Source organism: Carcharodon carcharias, chromosome 21, assembly GCF_017639515.1.
Source record: "Carcharodon carcharias isolate sCarCar2 chromosome 21, sCarCar2.pri, whole genome shotgun sequence".
Taxonomy (NCBI): Eukaryota; Metazoa; Chordata; class Chondrichthyes; order Lamniformes; family Lamnidae; genus Carcharodon; species Carcharodon carcharias.
Genome location: NC_054487.1, coordinates 38,882,603 through 38,906,141, shown reverse-complemented (window position 1 = coordinate 38,906,141; position 23,539 = coordinate 38,882,603). Strand labels below are relative to the sequence as shown.

Sequence of the window (23,539 nt, the reverse complement as noted above, 5' to 3'; positions counted from 1 at the left end):
CATCCCTGCCTCTGAACCAGACAGTCTGGGTTCAAGTCCCACTCTTAAACTTGATGGCTATGGAAGCTATGTTCATAATGTGGTCAAACAGGTTGAGTATCAACTTGTAAATCCTGCCAACATATGCCTGTGGCAGGTGGTAAGAACAGGAGAGATTCCTAGTCAGCCACCTTTGGAAAGCAAAGGCAAAATCACTGCAGTACGTTGCCAATCATAACCATAGACAATACATGCTTGCCAACACAGTCTGAGGGCATGGCACCTAGATAAAGGGAGAGAGAAATGGAGTCAGAGTGATGTATCATTTGTCACAATATGCTCTGCATCAATTACCTGTCATTGTACTGAGGTGATGAGTTATTATTGGCTTCAATACTCTCTTCGATACTCAGCTGCATTGCATACTGTGTCAGTTGGTCGTTGATTGAATCAGTGGTTGCATCCATTATCTTGTGAACTGGACAATCTGCACTAAGACCTATCAGGGAAGGGATAAAATAAGAGAGTAATGGTTAACTTATGCATCAGAAAACAGATGCATGACAATGAATTATCAAGCTAGAATTCAACTGAATAGTTCCCTGACATTATAAATGGCCATTTAGAATAAGAGCTTTTAGCAACAAGGGATCATTTCGCTTACACAAGCCTATACTTTTTAAAATAAACTTACCCCACTTTCTCACCAAATCTCTCTCCCAAGGAATATCTCCAATAATTCTTTGAACATATGTCTGCTTGGATTTTAAACTTATGTTCACTTTGAAAAGTTTTTCATCTTGTCCTTTCTTACAGTAACAATGCCCATTTAATATAATAACATGCTCCAAAGCACATTATAGAAATTAAAATAACTGGATAACAAGCATTGATTGGACAAGAGTTAGGGAACATGACTAATGAGTCGATTAAAGGGTTATGTTTTGAGGAGGCCCCTTGTAATAAAGAATTTTTGTACTCCAAAAGTGCAAAGAGCTAATGGACTACTTTGTCACTAAGTTTAAGACAATCCATTCATACACCCTTCTGCTTCCATCTGTCTCCCACAAAACCCTTCTCCTATGCTGTTGCTTGCCCTAGCCCTGAATCAATTCCGAGTCTTGTTTCATTTTCCATTATGCCCTCTCTCAGAGATTTACCTCTCTATTCCTTTTACCCTATTTCTACTAAACCACTGACCACCAACTTCCTCTCCAGATGCTGATATTCTAAGTGATTTTCTGAACTCAGGTATTGCTCCCCCTCTTCAATGTTAACAATGCCATCTTAACCAGTTTCTCAGAAAACCCACCCTTAATCCTTTGGTTCATGCAAACTATCCCATCTCCAGTTTCCCTTTCTACCTCTGCCACTTAACTGAAAAGGCACTAAATAAATCAAAAAATCGCAGCCTCTGTGATTGCGATCATAGTGCATTATCCCTGTTCTCCATAATCTTTGACATGGAAAACCAAACCATCCTCCTCCAATGCCTCCCCTGTATTACTCAGCTTAGTAGGACTACCCTCTTACCCTGATTCTATATTTATCTATATATTTGTACACAGAACAGTTCCAACTATTTCCAACTTTTACCTTTGGAGGTCCCCAAGAATCTATCATTGGCCCCTTCCCTTCCTTATCCAGGTACTGCCCACTTGCTGACATCAAACACAGAATAGGGTTCAATACCAAATATATTCTGACAATATCTAGCTTCATTTCTTTACTATCTACCTCAATCCCTCCACTGTCTCCATGTACTCAGACTGCTTGTCCAATATCCAGTCTTGGATGAGTAATAACTACTTCCCCACAAAACTTCAGTTAAACATCAGTAAGACCAAAGCCAGCATTGACTGCCACAAACAAAGGTAGCCTTGCCACTGATTCTATTCTCCTCCCAGGTTATCTCCATCCTTCAGGAGCTTCTCCATTCCTTTCATGCAGCCTCTTATGCAACCTGCTCCCTTTACCCCTTCATTGGGCTTATGCCTTTGGCTGCCTTGACTCCATGGCCTGGAATTTCTTCCATAAACCCAACAGCCTCCCTCTCCTCATTAAAGACCATACTTAAACCTACTTCTTTGACCATGTTTTTGGCCACATCTCCTATCTTCAGCTTAGGCTCAGTATTCGGTTTTCTTGTGCTGTCCCTACATATGTTGTATAAATCAAAGTTGTGGTTCAAAGGATTTATTTTTGGTTGAATGTAATTGATGAAACTGTGGGTTAGAGAGCAAAAATATACAGGCACAGACACTTCACCAATCAAAAAGAGGTTATCTACGTATTGCATCAGTTTTTTTTTCATTCTGCCATTCCTAGAAATCGTATTTCTGATTTTCTCCTCCTCCTGGGTTATGTGGTAATTATTTAATAGCTTTGCTAGTTCATTGTTCCCAGACTTCAGCAACCCAGCCATTTTCAAGAGGATTAACACTTGCACTACTGTGCATCTATTTGAAAAAAAATTAATCTTATTCAAGGTGTTTCTAGCAACTTTACAGTCAATGTTTCTATCTGTGTCTCTTTTTTCCTCTCAATACCCCTGCCTATGGATTCCTTGGTTATTTTTGGAAAGTACTTTTTTGTTTATCTTTAATGTTATTCTTTACAATCTTACTTCACATCAGCCCAGGTTTTGCAATGGCACTCGCCATTTGCCTTGAAGAAACCTGCCCATGAAGATATCTGTGGCATCGATTTCACCTTCTTAACCTTAATTTGAATCTGGTGCCAAGTCAGTTGGATCTCCCAGCATTCAGAAACAGATATCCCAACACACAGTGTAAGCAGCCAATCACATTGAAGTATTCTCATAGACAGCAAACCACGAAATAAAATGCATTGATTATCCTTCATTTTTTAAAATAAATTTCAGAGAGCAAAATAAAAATTGAGGCATATACATTTGTAACCAAAATACCATAAACACACTTTCAAAAAGAATTGCATTAAAAAACTATGGGGTTATTATAATGGAGAAATTTGCCATTCCACAAACATAGAATTAGTTTTCCAGGGCCAGGGAGGTCATTGAGTAATAGTTGTGACATGGTATGTCTCATTACTAAGGCATAACTTTTACAGAACCTTTTTAATAGCAGTTTAATGATTTCTAAAGATGTCTGTGGGGGCATCATCAGCATACCCAGCAGTGGAGCAGGGAAGGACTGACAGCAGCTTCCAGATTAATTAATATGCTTAATTGCGTATGTACTGACACCAGAAATTGCTGTCAGTTTCACAGGTGATAGTGAATGATGGCAGTTTCGCTGTCATTACAACCAATCTCCACTTTCATTTTAACTTCGCCAGCATATATTTCAACTGTAGCCTCACTAATATTGCCTTAATTTCCACCTGTCTGCCATCAGTGTCGCAACCATTATGTTTTGACTAACTTTTTAAACCTCATTTTATTGCTTTAAAGTGTGCTCTTTTGAAGTGCAACATTTTTGTGTCACTATCCTGCTGGTATACTTGCATAGGCCTTTTAATTCCAACAATATGTAGCAAGAGTAGGGAAGCAATTTTACATAATATCTGAATCTTAACATAAATCAAGTATATATTGTATCAAACTGTGATAGTTAATTGTCATTGTGTGTATTACATTTTGAGTAGATTATTTTCTTCTAAGATTGGTTTTGGCTTTACACAATGGATGAAGTATAAAGATGAAGGCCCTTACTTAAGAATTTTTATCATCAACAAATAATCAGTAAACAAAATGCACGACTAAAATATACATTATGAATAATAAATCCTCTGGGATGATAATGCTAGGCATTATTATCCTTACAGAATTTACGTATTTGCAAAAGGAAACTGTTCCTAATTAGGAAAATCAGGCTCATCAACATTTCCTCCAAAACGAAATATCCTATGGTACAGTAGAAAGGAACTTACTTGTGATACAGATCCATTTTTTAAGATTGGATTTTGAATTAAGGATGTAGTCAACAGTGCGATGACCACCAGTACTGGAAATGAAGTATAAACCAAACTGGGCCAAATGTTAAAATAGGTGTAGTCTTTATGAACTGCATGTAGTTTGTGCGGAAAATGTTTCCTCCTCTTTTGGCATAGTGTTTCTATTTGTAAATGCATCTATGTGATTAACATGTCAATTCGCGACAATGAGACTTAGTTTTAGCACATGCTAATCTTCTCTGTGTTTTCAAATAAATGAATCTGATTCAAAATAATGAAGTGAACATTCTAAGTTCTTTACTGTCATTCTTTAAATAACCAGAGCGAAGGGAAAAGATCCTATGACAATGTTTGAAGAGCACGATGCGGTGGTCAATACCAACATCAGCAAAACAGATCGACTGGCAATGTATCTTATTGTTGTTTGTGGGATCTTGTTATTCTCAAATTCAAAAATATATAATTAACTACAAAAACACTTGAGATATCTATGCTGTGAAAGTTGCTATATAATTTTTTTTACTGTCATCCAATTTTTGTGAGATTATACATATTTTAATATTAATAAAAAGATGTTCTTAAAAGTTGCAACTGGCTTTTAAGTTTCTTAATATCAGAAGGCAAAATAGTGAGCAGATCCATTAACATTAATACACATTACACTACTGATCTCCATACAGACTGGCAAATTCTCAGCATGCACAAATGTTGCTTCATTCACAGGTGAAAGCTCTACATCAGTGCACATTTTTTGACATTTGCAAAACTCAACGAATGCAAGGAAGTACAGGGAGTCTTTAGCAAAAGTATATCAGGCAGTTAAGAAACAAATGCTGTATGCTGATCTGGGTTAGGAAAACACTGCCAACAAAAGGAAAGCAAGGCTGTAAAATGCTGATGGTTGACACGTGTGTATGTAGTTCTGTATTAACAAAGTACTGGTGAAAGTGGGAAAGGAGATTTCTTGAGACAAAGAAGCAAAAAAACTCAGTTTCCTGCACAAACAACGGGAGAGGGTAGAAAGATAGCCACATTCTTTTAGCCATTCAGCGAGAATCAAGTAGGTCCAAGGAAGCCCTGGTCAGATTTATCTGAGGAACGCAGGGTTTGCACTTGAGTCATTCCTCACTACTGGGTATCACTATCAGAGACAGTGCTGCTGACGTTTCAGGGGCATTAGCGGAGATGGACTGGTTCAGTCATAGTCCATCGCTCTCCCTCCAAACACTGTCCATCTTACCAAGACTTCAGTTCCCACCCTCTGCAGCTAACACCCAAGGGTTTGTGTTCTAGCCCATTTTTAATGCATTCACAGGATGTGGGCTTCGCTGGCTGGGCAGGCATTTATTGCCCATCCCAAGCTGCCCCACCCCTCTACACCAGGCACCACCACCTGACCTCTCTACTTTGAGCTATGCCCAGTCTATCCCTGGCCCTACCCCAAGCCCAAGTCCAGGCCCTACCCCCACCCCTCTCTCACTCCCACTCCCAACCCTCTCTCACCCCCACCCCTCTCTGATCTCCAAATCACTTTAATCACTCCAGATAGATACTTGATGAAAAAGGGGGTGAAAATTTATTGGGGGTAGGCAGAAATGCGAGGTTGAAGCCACAATCAGGCAGACAGGCTCCGGTGATCCACCACAGCCAGTGGAATACGGGGACCAGGAGCAGGCCATTCGGCCCTTTGAGCCTGCTGCACCATTCGTTAAGGTCAGACCTGATCTGATTATAGCCTCAACTCCACATTCCTACCGACCCCCCCGAATAACCTTTCACCCCCTTTCCCGAGCGCTCAGCCGTTATTATTCGTCTCTAATCCACTTCCCGCTCTACGCCCCTATTAACATCCGCTTCCTCCCCTACACAACCGCTCCCAGCTCTGATCCACCAACCGGTGAAGCTGAGGTCACTCCAACCCTCAGAGTTCGGAGGTCTTCTGATCGCGTCTGGATCTCGCGATGACTCGGAGCTCGATGAACCGGTCTGGAGCCATTCCCACAGTGCACCGCGGCGACAATGGCTGGAATACTGAAGAAAGTGAGTGGAGGTCATAGAGAGAGGGAGGGAGATAGATAGATAGATACAGAGGCAAAGAGAGAGAGAGAAAAAATATACGGGCAAAGAGAGGGAGAAATATACAGGGGAGAGAGAGAGAAAATATACAGGGGGAGAGAGAGAGAAAATATACAGGGGGAGAGAGAGAGAAAATATACAGGGGGAGAGAGAGAGAAAATATACAGGGGGAGAGAGAGAAAATATACAGGGGCAAAGAGAGACAGAAAGAAATATAGAGGGGTAAAGAGAAAGAGAAAGAAAGAAATATAAGGGTAAAGAGAGAGAAATAAATATACAGGGGTAAAGAGAGAAATATATATACAGGGGTAAAGAGAGAAATATATATACAGGGGCAAAGAGAGAGAGAACTATATATACAGGGGCAGAGAGAGAACTATATATACAGGGGCAAAGAGAGAGAGAACTATATATACAGGGGTAAAGAGAGAGAGAACTATATATACAGGGGTAAAGAGAGAGAGAGAAATGGAAATACAGGGGTAAAGAGAGAGAGAGAGAAATGTATATACAGGGGTAAAGAGAGAGAGAGAGAAATGTATATACAGGGGTAAAGAGAGAGAGAGAGAAATGTATATACAGGGGTAAAGAGAGAGAAATGTATATACAGGGGTAAAGAGAGGGAAATGTATATACAGGGGTAAAGAGAGAGAAATGTATATACAGGGGTAAAGAGAGAGAAATGTATATACGGGGGTAAAGAGAGAGAAATGTATATACGGGGGTAAAGAGAGAGAAATGTATATACGGGGGTAAAGAGAGAGAAATGTATATACGGGGGTAAAGAGAGAGAAATGTATCTCCGGGGGTAAAGAGAGAGAAATGTATATACGGGGGTAAAGAGAGAGAAATGTACATACGGGGGTAAAGAGAGAGAAATGTACATACGGGGGTAAAGGGAGAGAAATGTACATACGGGGGTAAAGGGAGAGAAATGTACATACGGGGGTAAAGGGAGAGAAATGTACATACGGGGGTAAAGGGAGAGAAATGTACATACGGGGGTAAAGAGAGAGAAATGTATATACGGGGGTAAAGAGAGAGAAATGTATATACGGGGGTAAAGAGAGAGAAATGTATATACGGGGGTAAAGAGAGAGAAATGTATATACGGGGGTAAAAGAGAGAGAAATGTATATACGGGGGTAAAAGAGAGAGAAATGTATATACGGGGGTAAAAGAGAGAGAAATGTATATACGGGGGTAAAAGAGAGAGAAATGTATATACGGGGGTAAAAGAGAGAGAAATGTATATACGGGGGTAAAAGAGAGAGAAATGTATATACGGGGGTAAAAGAGAGAGAAATGTATATACGGGGGTAAAAGAGAGAGAAATGTATATACGGGGGTAAAAGAGAGAGAAATGTATATACAGGGGTAAAGAGAGAGAGAGAAATGTATATACAGGGGTAAAGAGAGAGAGAGAGAAATGTATATACAGGGGTAAAGAGAGAGAGAGAGAAATGTATATACAGGGGTAAAGAGAGAGAGAGAGAAATGTATATACAGGGGTAAAGAGAGAGAGAGAGAAATGTATATACAGGGGTAAAGAGAGAGAGAGAGAAATGTATATACAGGGGTAAAGAGAGAGAGAGAGAAATGTATATACAGGGGTAAAGAGAGAGAGAGAGAAATGTATATACAGGGGTAAAGAGAGAGAGAGAAATGTATATACAGGGGTAAAGAGAGAGAGAGAAATGTATATACAGGGGTAAAGAGAGAGAGAGAAATGTATATACAGGGGTAAAGAGAGAGAGAGAAATGTATATACAGGGGTAAAGAGAGAGAGAGAAATGTATATACAGGGGTAAAGAGAGAGAGAGAGAAATGTATATACAGGGGTAAAGAGAGAGAGAGAGAAATGTATATACAGGGGTAAAGAGAGAGAGAGAAATGTATATACAGGGGTAAAGAGAGAGAGAGAAATGTATATACAGCGGTAAAGAGAGAGAGAGAAATGTATATACAGCGGTAAAGAGAGAGAGAGAAATGTATATACAGGGGTAAAGAGAGAGAGAGAAATGTATGTACAGGGGTAAAGAGAGAGAGAGAGAAATGTATATACAGGGGTAAAGAGAGAGAGAGAGAAATGTATATACAGGGGTAAAGAGAGAGAGAGAAATGTATATACAGGGGTAAAGAGAGAGAGAGAGAGAAATGTATATACAGGGGTAAAGAGAGAGAGAGAGAGAAATGTATATACAGGGGTAAAGAGAGAGAGAGAGAGAAATGTATATACAGGGGTAAAGAGAGAGAGAGAAATGTATATACAGGGGTAAAGAGAGAGAGAGAGAGAAATGTATATACAGGGGTAAAGAGAGAGAGAGAGAAATGTATATACAGGGGTAAAGAGAGAGAGAGAAATGTATATACAGGGGTAAAGAGAGAGAGAGAGAGAAATGTATATACAGGGGTAAAGAGAGAGAGAGAGAGAGAAATGTATATACAGGGGTAAAGAGAGAGAGAGAAATGTATATACAGGGGTAAAGAGAGAGAGAAACGCATATACAGGGGTAAAAGAGAGAAACGTATATACAGGGGTAAAGAGAGAGAGAAATGTATATACAGGGGTAAAGAGAGAGAGAGAAATGTATATACAGGGGTAAAGAGAGAGAAAGAAATATACAGGGGTAAAGAGAGAGAGAGAAAGAAATATACAGGGGTAAAGAGAGAGAGAGAAAGAAATATACAGGGGTAAAGAGAGAGAGAGAAAGAAATATACAGGGGTAAAGAGAGAGAGAAAGAAATATACAGGAGTAAAGAGAGAGAGAAAGAAATATACAGGGGTAAAGAGAGAGAGAAAGAAATATACAGGGGTAAAGAGAGAGAGAAAGAAATATACAGGGGTAAAGAGAGAGAGAAAGAAATATACAGGGGTAAAGAGAGAGAGAAAGAAATATACAGGGGTAAAGAGAGAGAGAGAGAGAAAGAAATATACAGGGGTAAAGAGAGAGAGAAAGAAATATACAGGGGTAAAGAGAGAGAGAGAGAAAGAAATATACAGGGGTAAAGAGAGAGAGAGAGAAAGAAATATACATGGGTAAAGAGAGAGAGAGAGAAAGAAATATACAGGGGTAAAGAGAGAGAGAGAAAGAAATATACAGGGGTAAAGAGAGAGAGAGAAAGAAATATACAGGGGTAAAGAGAGAGAGAGAGAGAAAGAAATATACAGGGGTAAAGAGAGAGAGAGAGAGAAAGAAATATACAGGGGTAAAGAGAGAGAGAGAGAGAAAGAAATATACAGGGGTAAAGAGAGAGAGAGAGAGAAAGAAATATACAGGGGTAAAGAGAGAGAGAGAGAAAGAAATATACAGGGGTAAAGAGAGAGAGAGAGAAAGAAATATACAGGGGTAAAGAGAGAGAGAGAGAAAGAAATATACAGGGGTAAAGAGAGAGAGAGAGAAAGAAATATACAGGGGTAAAGAGAGAGAGAGAGAAAGAAATATACAGGGGTAAAGAGAGAGAGAGAGAAAGAAATATACAGGGGTAAAGAGAGAGAGAGAGAAAGAAATATACAGGGGTAAAGAGAGAGAGAGAGAAAGAAATATACAGGGGTAAAGAGAGAGAGAGAGAAAGAAATATACAGGGGTAAAGAGAGAGAGAGAGAAAGAAATATACAGGGGTAAAGAGAGAGAGAGAGAAAGAAATATACAGGGGTAAAGAGAGAGAGAGAGAAAGAAATATACAGGGGTAAAGAGAGAGAGAGAGAAAGAAATATACAGGGGTAAAGAGAGAGAGAGAGAAAGAAATATACAGGGGTAAAGAGAGAGAGAGAGAAAGAAATATACAGGGGTAAAGAGAGAGAGAAAGAAATATACAGGGGTAAAGAGAGAGAGAGAGAAAGAAATATACAGGGGTAAAGAGAGAGAGAGAAAGAAATATACAGGGGTAAAGAGAGAGAGAGAGAGGAAAAAGAAAAATATATTGGGGATAGAGAGATGGGGAAATAGAAAAATATATGTATGGAGCAAAACAATTGCCGGAGAGGTGGATCTGGGGAGAGAGAAAAATATAGGCGGATGGTGTCTGAGAGAAGTAGGGGGAATATAGTGGAGGCCAAAATATGCTTGCGGAAACATAACACATTAATTTTAAAATAAATGCAAATGTTGGTCTGAAGTAAAAAGAGAGTGGTAGAAAACTCAGCAGGACTAGGGGGCATCTGTGGGTAGTGAAACAAGAGTTAACATTTCGAGTCCAATATGACTCTTCTTTGGAACCAGAACATATTAATCTTATTTGTTTTCTTTCCTGCAGACCACTGGGTTGGTGGGTCTTGCTGTGACCCAGAATCCTCATGAGGTATTTTTTTTTTGTATATTTTTGCCTTGAGTCCTGTAACATGTACAATTCCATGCGTTGTAAAGTGTACCAACTGAGGTGTGATCTGGTACAATCCTTGTCATTGTTAAATTTCTCACAGTAAAGCCTCAAATATGATTGGAATTCAAACATCAGCTTCCTTTTGAAAAGTATATTTCATCAGTATTGATCAAGGAGAGAGAGAAAGCAACCTTTCTGTTGTATTGAAAATGACTGGACTGGCTGGTCAGAATAATCCTTGGGGAAGTAACTAATCTAGGCTTGTAATAAATTAACATTGAGACTTCCAAAAAATATTGATTCTGTAACTTAATTTATCTGAGAGACAATCCATGAGGAAAAATAGTGAGATGGCATTGATGTTGGTGCAGAATTCACAATTTTTTTTCCCCAAGTTCTTTTATTGAACATTTAGTGGTATGCTTCCCAGTTAAAGACTGAATCTGTTATTTGTGTGATATTCAAAAGCTAGTGCATGCGCTAGATGTGGGAGTTCTGATCTTAGAAGAGAATTTTCTGTTGTGTCTGGAATATGTTTCTTCTTTGGTGTTAATATATTAATTGCCTGAGATCTTTCATGTTGATTTCACCTGGCAATGTTTGGGATTTCATTCAAGGCAACTGCCAGCTTCATCAAAACATTAAGAGAAAGGTTAAGGCTAATTCGAAGTACACTGCGCTGGAGCTGCATTGTGCAGTGTCAGCGTGAGAGGATGAAAATTTGTGAACACAGTTCTTCTCACACACCTGGGAAAGACAAAGAAACTAAGCTGATTTAGTAAAAAAAAACGCAAAATTACAGCTACCTCTCCATTTATCTTCCGTAACTGGGGATCTCCTCAATTGTCCAGTTCCCTCTTTGGACGACTGTAGTGAGTTCATACCACCCGTAATTACCACTTGTTTTGGTAATGGATGACTCTGTGAAAAAAGTACATCTGACACTTAACCTGACCCTCTTTCCATATTTTATTCTCATACCACTAGTTTTCCCCTCCCCATCTAACTTATCCACCTAAATAGAACCTATTGCTATCACTAGTTTGGAAACTTAATTATATCACCCGAGCAGTCCCAAATTTCAAACTGGTACAGCAACTGGGCGGCACCATGTAGAGGATGAATGTTCCTTGACAAAAGGAAAAACTGAAGTCGACTAAACGATATAAATAGCCATTTGATGGGATTGCAACCTTGCAGTCTGTCCTGCCTGCTAGAGAGAGTTTGGGGAGACTAAAAGAAGAGAAATAAGCCACAAAAGAATTAATGCCCCAATGCTTTTTGTATTGTTTACTTTCAGACGTTGAGAATCCTGTACACCAGAATTCTTGCTGTCCTGCAATCCATCCCTCAGGATGCAGCCTATAGGAAGTACACCGAGCAGATCGTCAATGAAAGGTTTAACTTGGTAAAATCGGTAAGCCAGCTTGATTTAACTGTTTTTAATCAATGGCGTATTGTTTGCCAAATGGATCAGTTATGTTTCATCTGAATATTTTTTCAATGCCCATAACTGTCTTTCTTTTGAAATTCTTAATCTCGGTAAGATTGATTAAAAAAATAAATATAATGTATTACCTATGGTATTACATTAATTAAGGGTAATAAATATTATGCAACAAATGAAAGACATTTTTTCAATGTTTATAGGGACACAACATTTGAATACTGCATACTTTTCAGACAATTGTAGTGATCAAGGATAATAAGGTGATACCAAAACCTATAGGTAAAGATATTTAAGGAATGTGTTTTCTTAATAGTAATGCTCACTTTACTGGAAGTATACTTTACATTCTAAATTGAGTTAAGTTTGCCTTGTGTTACGCTGTGTGCTAGGTGAAGATTTTTTTTTGTTCCCCCCCACCCCCCCTGCCAATGCAGTGCTGCTTGCGCAAGACCTGGACAACATTCAGGCTTGGGCTGATAAAGTGGCAAGTCACATTCTTGCCACACAACTGCCAGGAAATGAACATCCTCAACAATAGAGGATCTCACTATCTCTGCTTAATGTTGAATGGCATTACCATTGCTGAATCCCTCACTATCAACGTCCTGGGGGTTACCATTGACCAGAAACTTAACTGGACCAGTCATATAAATATTGTGGCTACAAGAGCAGATCAGGCACTGGGAATGTTGTGGGGAGTAGTCTTCCCAAACATGTCCACCATCACAAGGCTCAAGTCAGGACTGTGATGGAATACTCTCCACGTGCCTGAATGCTTGCAGCTCCAACAACATTCAAGAAGTTCAGTACCATCCAGGACAAAGCAAGCTGCTTGATCAGCAACCCATCCACCACATTAAACATTCCCCCACCACCACCACCGATGCACAGCGGCAATAGTGTACACCACCTAAAAGATGCACTGTAGGAGTTCACCAAGCTTCCTTCAATAGCACCTTCCAAATCCATGACCTTTAACACCTGGAAGTGCAGCAACTGCATGGGAACACTACTACCTGCAAGTTCCTCTTCAAGCCACTCACCATCCTGACTAGGAACTATATCGCCATTCCTTTACTGTCATTGGGTTGAAATCCTGGAACATCCTTCCTAACACCTACAGGAAGTGAGACCTTGTATACAAATGTTCATTTCAAGTCACCTGTATTGTATATTGCAGGAGCATGATGTTCAAAAACTGGAAGACAAAATCAACTGTGGGCAGATAGAGGAAGTCATTTCACAGGTATGTCACTGCTGGAGTATTTAAGGCTTTACATGAAAATCAGTAGAATGTATTTAGTACAGACTTTCAGCAGTAGAAGGAACTATTATGTCAGGAATTTCCTCTCAAAATGGAGAGGACTTCTATCCTTCAATATCATTGCTATCCTGTGTCTTATGTTTGAATTTTGCACATATTTGGTCCAGATTCTGTTTGTAATGCATTTTCTTCTGTTTTCATTGTATAACTACACATTCTGTAACATTGGCAGCCTACCCAGCTCATAATATCAGTGGAAGGCACACTCTAGGTCTTGGGTGCTTCGTCTGTGCTTGGCTAGCTGATCTAGGCTGGGGTGATTGCACTTGGCCTCATCTACCTAGGGCTAGGGAGGTGCAGCTTGACTTCTCCTGCATAATCGCTATTGGATGGTCATTACTAGAAATCCAATATGTAGATTTTGGATGAAGTTGGTGTTATGATCCCAGTAAAGACCGATAACTTTTAGAAAGATATTCAAATTTCCAGTGACTGACTGGAAGGATCACATGACAAGATTTGAAGTTTAAAGACTTTTATTGTAATAAGCTAAATAACATTATCTAAACACTCTTCAATAGGCAACATACACTCTAAAATACAGAAAAGACACCCCCCATTAACTTTTAAAATGGCAGAATATCCCCCTCCTTGGTTATACTTTACTCTGTCCCTTAATTGGACACCACATTCTCCAGGAACCAGTCCAAAACTGTTCTCAGCTCCCTATGGCTTGTTTCCTTTTTCCTTTTCCAGCTGGATAATTTCAAGCCCAGCTGCATGGCAACGTGAATCACATGGGCCTTTTATCCAGGTAGAAATGCTAATAAGCTATCCCCTTGCCCCCAACTCCATTCTACCTTAGAACTAAATAGATAGCTTAAAGTATAACAGTTTACCAAACCTGACATTCCTAATGCCTCTCTATGACTTGGAGACCAGCAGTCTATCCACCATCAGCACAGTTGCCCTGTTTATTGTTTACAGGTGTGAATTTCTTGCAACTTCAGAACAGGTCACATGACACCTTCATTCTTGCATTTTACCCTAAATTAAAGGCAGTCCCAAAACAACAACATCTTACAAACTTCATATTTCTAATAGTGGGTTTGGTCTTGGTTGTGATGCATCCCACAGTTGAATACGTAGTCTACACCCACCATCCAGCTTCATACATACAGGAACATCATTTAGATGAGGTACTAAATAGTTCTAAATACTGTGGAATTACACCCTAACATGAATTGGTACTTTGGCAGAATATTTCTAATGTGTATATTTCATTATCGTATTCCTAGAGTAAAACACATTATTGTGTTAACTGACTCAGCTGTTAAAGGATATCACAGTGGTGGATTGTAAATTATAACACTTGCAAATCAACAAGTGGGATTTCGGAAACTTGATTGTGTCCAGTTTGAGATGAAAGAAAATCACTACCAGTGCCATTCTGTATATATTCAAGGAGAGCACAGATTGCACTGATAGTAAATTAATACCCTAGTCTTTGAAATGTCGGAAAAGGTAAAAGAATGATTAACAGTGACGTCCTGTAGAAATACAGAAAACAGTAAGAACATATTTCATTAAATATATTATTAATACATTATTACAAGTAAACATCTAGAGACTGTTCTAATTTTGCGAATTAATTTCAATTAAGCCCTGCCATCTTGAATTCAGAGCAGTATTCCCAATTTATAGAATTTTTCCAAAGGTAAAGTCTACTTGGAGTTACAGCACTTGAACCCTGAAATTATCTTTTTGCTTTATAATTCCTATTCTGATGAATGAATAGCTTTTGTATTTTGATGGTCTTTGATACCACATTTATGTGTTAAACTTTGCGATAAAAATGCATTAATTCTCTCCAATTATTGGAGGTAATGTGGAAAAAACATTTAGCATGACTTTTATTTGGATCTTTGGAATTTATAATAATTTATTGCACTCTAATTAGAAGCAACAACAACGTGTATTTACATAATTCCTTTTAATATAGAGGAGATGGTGACATAGGGGTCATGTCACTAGATTAGTAATCCAGACATAAGTTCGAATCCTACCACCGACAGCTGATGGAATTTAAATTCAATTAATAAAATCCAGAATTGAGTCTCGGCAATGCTGACCATGAAACTATCACCAATTGTCATTAAAACCCATCTGGTTCACTAATGTCCTTTAGGGAAGGAAACCTGCTGTCCTTTCCTGGCCTGGTCTACATGTGACTCCAGGTCTGGTCTACATGTGACTCCAGACCCACAGCAATTTGGCTGACTCTTAACTGCCCCCTGAAATGGCCTAGCAAGCCACTCAGTTCTAAGGCAATTAAGGATGGGAATCAAATGCTGGCCTTGCCTACATCCCATGAAAGAATAAATAAAAAAAACACGATCCAAACTGCTTCACTGGAGCATAAATAAACAAGATTTTAAAAGGCACATAAATGTACAAAAAAATTGACACCTTTGAGCATTTGTGGCGTTCTGCAAAATAGACTGATCCTGAATTTGACTATTTGTGTCTGTCTAGCTGATTTTCAGGTTAGGAATTATGATGATGGGGCTGTCATCCATTTGAGGCACTCAGGTGAAGTGCAGGCAGTTTATAACTGGCATCTTAGGACAGTGCAGATCACAGTGTTTAATCACTTTGAAATAAAAATTTCAGTTATGTATTCAGATGACCATGCTCGTCAAATATTCAACATTCTTGGTGTGTCATGATACAGCATTATTGACAGGTGGTGTCACTTCAGGTTTATTCATCAATCCATGTTAATTAAAGGGATATTCTTGGTATGAATGTGACATGCAAATTCTGTCGCACTCAGAATAACCAAAAAGACCATTACACCCTAATGTTGGCAGCTGAGAATAACAGAATACTTATTTCCTGATTTTAGTTTGTAACCACTTGCCCAACTTTCACTTTGCCCTTTTTTAACCACTGTATTGCACAGGTTCATCATTGAAAGCAAGACATTATGGGATCAAAGAAAAAGTAATTTAAACACTTTTCAGCATTATTTTCCTTTTTGTTTTGAGACTGTTGAGTTATTTATCTCAGCAAAATAACTTTTAAAAACTGCCAGGCTGGAGCAGAACATGTACAATTTTTTTTTCTGAGAAGCTCCTTATGAAAAGAGGCATCTTTATCAAACATGACTTAGTGAATGGCTAAATATGTTGTGAAATATTTTTGGAGGGTGATGGCAAATATTGGAATCATAGTCCCTGATATCTTTCTAAGCTTCCAATTGTTAACACTAAGCTAGTGGTTGGGAACAGTTAGTCTTAATTCTTTGGCAGGAGTTGAAAAGCATAAATCAATTGAAATACTAAAATGTTGTGTTTGAAATGATATTATAATACCGTTGGATACTGATTTATATTTCAATTCCAGGCTGAGGATGAACTTTCTCTGGCACATAAAATGGCCAAGTGGAAACCTTGGGAACCATTAATAGAAGAAGCTCCTCACAACCAATGGAAATGGCCAATTTAAACTTTATGTAAATTACTTTGCTTTATTTGGGAAACGGTACTGTCTGTTCTGTCAATTCCAACCTGTATAAATGTTATTAAAATGAATCTCTGACATGTTATTTGCTTAATTTTGAATTTTTCCATGCCACAATATCTGATGTGAACTATAAATGCACCTTTATATTCCTGTGCACATTGCAGAATAATCCACTTTGCAATGAAGCAGCATTTCCTTTCTGCCAGCTTGCTCCTCATTTACTCACATTGACCTCTTGCTGGGTGGGATTTGGATACCAGTTTCCCTCTGTCATTTTGCCCAAGTTGTCATTCTCTTGTGAATGAGCCTGGACAGTGAGCAGTGAGTTTTAACCATGGAGGGCATTGCAGACAAACCAATTCCTGCCCTTGCTCGACATCCAGGTGCACTTAGCGGAGAGATTACTGAATAACATTCAGAACCTTGCCTTCCCCTATTTCTCTCAAACTCGGGAGAAATTGGGCTTTTTTTGGGAACCAGCCCTAAATTTGTAGCGTGTTGAAATGTACACCGAAAGGTGGGATTCCACAGCCTGCTGCAAACTGGACTGCATTTCAATAATACCAGTGAGCTATAGGTGCCAACTGGACTTCTGAATGCAATTTACTGTATTGGGCCTCCCCAACATCATCCAGCTTGGATGTCGTGCTGTCCTGCAGATACATCCTGGGAAAGTAGTGGAGACAACACAAAGTGAAAGAATTGTTGTGGAGCTAGGAGAGTCAGCCCCTTTCTAGTTCAAGGTAAGTTCAAGCCTGCCTGTTCCTCTGCACCCGGTTTGCGGTGTTAGGCCCCTGATTAGTATATTGGAGTTCACCTGTTTTAGGCAGTTTTCCAAGGCGCTTAGAAGTCACTGTCAGCTGATGCACCTCTGGAGCAAATAGCGAACTGGGGTCCTTGTGTAATTCAAAAATAACCCATTGGCTATAAAACATTTTGGAATGCACCATGGAGATAGTGGTGTTAAAACTATAAGCTTTTTCATTCAAAATGCACCCCAACTGAAATTAGTGACATGGACATTTGCACAGAGTTCTGATATTACCCAATTTCTGCCTCAGAGTTGAAAAGCTAACAAAACTGAATAAATTTTACAATTTTGGCAGGAATAAAAGAGAAGCATATTATCTAAATGGTGAGAGATTGCAGAGCCCTGAGGGATCTGGGTGCATGAATCGCAAAAGGCTATAGGAAGGTACAGCAAGTAATTAGGAAAGCTAATAGAATGTTATCATTTATTGTGAGGGAATTGAATACAAAAGTAGGGAGTAGACTGCTGAGTTTTTTCCAACATTTTCTGTTCCAAGCCTGACACATCTCCTGTCCCTCTTCCCTCACACCTTCCTCTCCCCTCCCAGAACCATGATAGGGTCCCTCTTGACCTCACTTCTCACCCCGCCAGTCTGCATTCAAAGGATCATCTTCCGCCATTTCTGCCAACTCCATCATGATGCCACCACCAAACACATCTTCCCTTCACCCCCCCCCGTCAGCATTCCATAGGGACCATTCCCTCTGGGACAGCCTGGTCCACTGCTCCATCACCTCATCTCCCTCCCATGGCACCTGCCCATGCAATCACAGAAGGTGCAACACCTGCCCCTTTAACTCCTCTTTGTCCAAGGGCCCAAACACTCCTTTCAGGTGAAGCAGCACTTCACTTGCATCTCCTTCAATTTGGTCTACTGCACTTGCTGCTCCCAATGCGGATGTAGGCATTTTGTTGCCCATCCCTAATTGCCCTTGAACTGAGTGGCTTGCTGGGCCATTTCAGAGGGCAGTTAAGAGTTAACCACATTGCTGTGAATTTGGAGTCACATGTAGGCCATACCTAGTAAAGATGGCAGATTTCTGGCAGATATAAGATCCTGAGGGGTTTTGACAGGGTGGATATGGAGAGGATGTTTCCTCTTGTAGGAAAATCTAGGACTAGGAGTCACTGTTTAAAAATAAACCATCACCAATTTAAAACGGAGATGAGATGGAATTTTTTCTGAGGGTAGTGGAACTCTTCCTGAAAAGTCAGTGGAAACAGAGTCTTTGAATATTTTTAACAGAGGTGGATAGATTCTTGGTAAGCAATGGGTTATTGGGGTAGGCAGAATGCAGATTTGAGGTTACTATCAGATCAGCCATGATTTTATTAAAGGGCGGAGCAGGCTCGAGGGGCCAATTGGCCTACTTCCTGTTTGTATGTACAAGGCTGGCAAAATAGTTTCTTGCTGTGGGATCGGGGTGAAGGGGATTTTGTCATTTCACGTGTCTCCAAAAACTACTGTCTAATTATTTTTATGGTTGCATGTGCTTCAGTTTTTTATGGTAACTCTAATACTCAAATTTTTACTACCCCACATAAGTTTTTGATAAAAGGTAAAAAATGCTACCTGCAAAAGATGCTTAAGGACCTGCTGTTTGTTTACAACTTTTTCTATTTTGTTTAGTATTTTTGGCATATGCTGCATTTTGCTTTTCACTTAAGATGTGTTGCTCAATAGTGAGTGATGTTTATGATATTTTGGAAAAGGGATTTGGAAAAACAATATGGAGAGGTAGTGTCTAAATGGTACTATTTTGAGGATAATGCAAGAACTGAGGAACCTGTGTGTACATATAAAACTTTGGAGGTGGCAGGGCAGGTTGAAGTGATTAAGAAAGTGCATGTGTTACTTAGCTTTGTAAAGACAGTCATTGAATACAAAAACAAAGAAGTCATGCTAAACCTTTACAAGTCTCTAAGGGCCCAGCTGGACTACTGTGTATAATTTTGATCACCACACTTTAGGAAGAATGTCTCTGGAGAAGGTAGAGGGGAGGTTTACCAAAATGAGACTGAGGATGAGGGAGGTCAGTTATGTGGTGAGACTGAAGAAGCTGGGATTGTTCTCCTGAGAACTGAAAGGGGAGACCAAATAGGTACAATTCAAATTCAGGGGTTTTGTTTGGGTAAAAAGGGAGAAGCTATTTCCTCTGGCAATATTTCCTCTTTTGAGGAACACAATGGTGGAATGGGTATGTCACTGGACTTGTAATCTAGAGGCCCAGACTAATGCTTTGGTGACATGGCTTCAAATCCCACCAACAGCAGCTGCTGGAATTTTAAATTCAATGAATAAAATCAGGAATTAAAAGCTAATCTCAGTAATGGAAACCACAAAACCAACATTGAATGTTATAAAAACCCATCTGGTTCACTAACGTCCTTTAGGGAAGGAAATCTGCCAACCTTACCGGCTCTGGCCGACATGTGACTCCAACTTCACAGCAATGTGGTTAAATCTTAACTGCCTGCTGAAATGGCCTAGCAAACCACTCAGTTCAAGGGCAATCAGGGGTGGGCAACAAAATGCCCACATCCCATGAAAATAAAAAAGTGAGTTGGTAACCAGAGGTCATAGATTTAAAATAATTGGCCAAAGAATTAGAGGGAAAGTGAGATATTTCTTCATGGAGAGGATTGTTAATATTAGGAACAGGATACCTGAAAAGGTGGTGGAATCAGCTTGCAAGGGATCTTTTAAAGAACAACTAGACATGCATTTGTGGAGTATTAATTTGCACAGTGATAACGAATGAGATGTGGGACTAAAGTGGACTGAACTTTCAAAGTTGCAAAGTTTATACATGCAAGTTGTTTCTTTCAAAGAGTCCGCACAGCTACCTTCTGTGTCATATGATTCTGAGGCACTTCCTCTAAAAATTGCCTCAAGGTAATTGAGTGGAGAGGTATCATTTCTGGCCACGACTGTACTTCACAAACATGAGCTCAGGTCAGCACCCTCACAATGGGGAACGTGTCGGCAGAGCGCAGGCGCAGCTTGAAGGCGCACGCGCACGGAGGTTGCCATGGCTCCACTCACAACAGCTGAGCTCCAGTACAGGAGAGGCAGACAGCAGGGAACCCGACTCGGAGGTCAGCAAATACTCGGGGACATAACCCCGCCCCAGGTTGGGCCTAGGGTCAAGTTCCAGGTTATATAGTGATTGTAGTTTGGTCGCTGCTTTGGGATTGTCTCACCTCAGGACACCGGGGATATCTGGGGCTGTGTCACTCAGGGCTGCAGAGAGCTGTGGCCTGGGGCTGTGTCACTCGGGACATCAGAGATATCTGGGCCTGTGTCACTCGGGGTTGCAGGGATATCTGGGTCTGTGTCATTCAGGGCTCTAGAGAGCTGCAGCTTGGGGCTGTCACTCAGGGCTGCAGGGATATCTGGGGCTGTGTCACTCAGGACACTGGGGATATCTGGGGCTGTGTCACTCAGGGCTCCAGGGATATCTGGGGCTGTGTCACTCAGGACCCTGGGGCTGTGTCACTCAGGACACCGGGGATATCTGGGGCTGTGTCACTCAGGGCTGCAGGGATATCTGGGGCTGTGTCACTCAGGGCTTCAGAGATATCTGGGGCTGTGTCACTCAGGGCTGCAGGGATATCTGGGGCTGTGTCACTCAGCGCTGCAGGGATATCTGAAGCTGTGTCACTTAGGGCTGCAGGGATATCTGGGGCTGTGTCACTCAGGGCTCCACGGATAGCTGGGGCTGTGTCAATCAGTTCTTTAATTGGTTTGGAATTTGTGAATCTAAAAGATACGAGTACAAGGAGAATAATAAACTTAGGAGTTTTGTGTTGAGGAACTATGATGTGGTTGGACTGCAAAGTGTCTTTGGCCATTGCTACGATTTTCCTGGGATTGGAAGATGTGACTGTAGAGTATTTGAAACTTCTGACTAAAACTCAGTTGAGAGAATTAGCAGACAAAGTGCAGATAGAAATAAAAGCAGAATTCCATAAGGCTGATATAATTAAAGTACTTGCTCAGCATTCAAAGTTGAAAGAGACATCTGAAACTAGTGTGTCACAGCTGGAATTAGTACGACTTCAGTTGCAAATGAAACAGCTTAATATAGGAAGAGATAGGGAAAAGCAGAAGCTGGGAAATGAAATGGAAATGGACAAAAACCTGAACTGTAAGAAAGAGAGAAAGAAGGATGAAAAGAATTGAACTGAAAGAAAAAGAGAAATGAAAAAACTCGAGTTAGAAAGAAAGGAGAAAGAAAAAGAAAGAGATAGATTGAAAGAAATGGAAATGAAAAAGCTTCAATGGGAAAAAGAGGAGCAAGTAAAAGAAAAAAAGCACAAGAAATGCAATTGCGAAAGCTTGAGCTTGAGTATCAGAGAGAGAAGGAGCACTGACTAGGGAAAAACTTAGAAGAAGGTGTCATAGAAATATAATTTTCATAATATTTTTGTGATTATTGTAAAGGTAGGTTAATAGTGGGGTTTGGACTAGTTTCTCTGGATATGTGTGTGTGGTGGATTTAATTAAATTGGAGGCAGCTGGTCTGAAGCTTTTGAGTTATCAAAAGGGAAGCTAGGTTTGAAATGCTAAATATGTAAACATGGCTGAAGTTTTAGAGTGAGGTGTGAGGAATGTTTGCATTTTTAAATAAATTAGGTTAGTTTAAATTTCAAAGGGATGGTAAGATGTTACACCTAACCATAAGATGTTACGCCAAACAGTGTGTTTATTTTTCCCAAAGGTTACTGATAACATGAGTACCATGAACAATTTATATTATGAGAAAAGTAAAGTTACAAAGACATATTGAAACAATGGAATTTACATTAAAAAGGGAGAAACATATATAAGGGAGATGAGGTTATGTGTAAGGGAGAAGGAATTCTAAGATCTAACAAGTGTGAAAAGTCTTCAGCCTCTATGCATCAAGCTGCTGTCTACAGGAAACGAAGCTAAGAAGACTCACTGTGAATATCACTGTCAGGATATTGTGTGCTTTGCCTGGGTCTGTTGAAATTTATTTGTTTTTACTGTTGCCTTAACGGAGGTGTAATTGGGAGTCAGATTAATTAGGGGATTTGGAGTTATTATGGTAATAATTTGTAGACCTATGTATCTGTTTAAAATCTTTTCTTCTATTAATAAATGTTTAATTTAGTTTTGTAAAAATCCTCTAAGACTCAGTGGACATATTACTACTGAAATCAAGGCATGCATCTTGAAATAAAATAAGAATTGCAAAACAGTTTTGGCAGCTATTTCAAGTTTCCCTCTGGGATTTGAGCAGCTCAGCCTTTACCAACCGCTGTGCCATAACAAAATGAAGAAAGGAGAGATAGTGATTCAGACGGTAACTTTGATTCCTTTGAGGAATTATATTCAACTAAAAATCTTTGGTTAGTGCCTAAATTTACAAAGGATGGAGTAGAAAGATATTTCACCTCATTTGAAAAGATAGTTATGAAATTAAATTGGCCAAGAAATGCTTGGACTATAATGTTAGTGTTTTGTCAGGTACAGCAATGAGTGTGTATGCTAGCTTATCAGAGGAATAATCTGCAGACTAACAGGTAGTAAAAAGGCAATGCTAAACGTTTATGAACTTGTTGCTGAAGCTTATCAGTTGAAGTTGAGGACTGTAAGAAAGCGACCTAATCAAACATTTGGAGAGTTTGCAAGAGAAAAAGAAACTCTCTGGGATCAATGGTTTTGGGCATTAAAATTAGACAGGACTTTTGAAAATGTAAGAGAGATTATGAAAGAATTTAGACATAATATTCCAGTAACTATCAAGACATAGTTTGATGAAAGACAAAGTAAAAAGGTCAGGAAAGCTGCTGTTTTAGTTGATACTTATGATATTTCACATAGACTTGAAAGTATAGGAAAAGGATTATATGGGGCTCAGCAAGGAAATTAGAGGTATAGAAAACCTAGTGATGGTAAAAGTGTTAGTAACAAGGAGCCAGTTGAAGTACACCAGTCTATTAAAGATGGAAAGGTAGAAGGCAAAGTTGAAGAAAGAAAAGTAATATTGTAACAAGGCTGGATATACAAGATCACATTTTGGAGATTAAATGGGAAACTGATTGCAGTGACAGAAACTCAGAAGAGTTCTGTAAGGAAAAGTGCTGTGGGCTCTGAGTCCCAAGTGCAAGACAGACCAGTAGCCTTTTTTCTACAAGT

At 39.6% G+C, this 23,539-nt stretch overlaps 3 protein-coding genes across 5 annotated transcripts in view; 2 read left to right on the top strand and 1 right to left on the bottom strand.

Moving 5' to 3' along the window:
* The window catches only part of LOC121293053 (ankyrin repeat and SOCS box protein 15-like), a 36,571-nt gene extending 30,708 nt beyond the window's left edge, over positions 1–5,863 (bottom strand). Inside the window, exons 1-2 of the mRNA XM_041215645.1 lie at positions 5,814–5,863; positions 334–478 (exon numbers count right to left, since the gene is read on the bottom strand). Coding sequence (XP_041071579.1) covers positions 334–446 — 113 coding nt within the window. The 5' untranslated portion in view covers positions 447–478; positions 5,814–5,863. The remainder of the gene's footprint in view (positions 1–333; positions 479–5,813) is intronic.
* The window catches only part of iqub (IQ motif and ubiquitin domain containing), a 106,444-nt gene that overhangs the window by 1,312 nt on the left and 81,593 nt on the right, over positions 1–23,539 (top strand). For 2 of the 3 annotated variants that reach the window (XM_041216147.1, XM_041216145.1), the window contains exon 1: positions 20,419–20,469. The gene's annotated coding sequence lies outside the window, so the exon portion shown is untranslated. Of the gene's footprint in view, positions 1–20,418; positions 20,505–23,539 lie in introns of those variants that run through there. The other variant, XM_041216146.1, reaches the window with a different exon arrangement.
* Positions 5,848–16,639, top strand: ndufa5 (NADH:ubiquinone oxidoreductase subunit A5). Its single transcript, XM_041216148.1, has 5 exons — positions 5,848–5,958; positions 10,252–10,296; positions 11,618–11,734; positions 12,948–13,013; positions 16,440–16,639. Exons 1-5 carry the CDS (start codon positions 5,938–5,940, stop codon positions 16,539–16,541), a joined length of 351 nt encoding a protein of 116 aa, XP_041072082.1. The 5' UTR covers positions 5,848–5,937; the 3' UTR covers positions 16,542–16,639.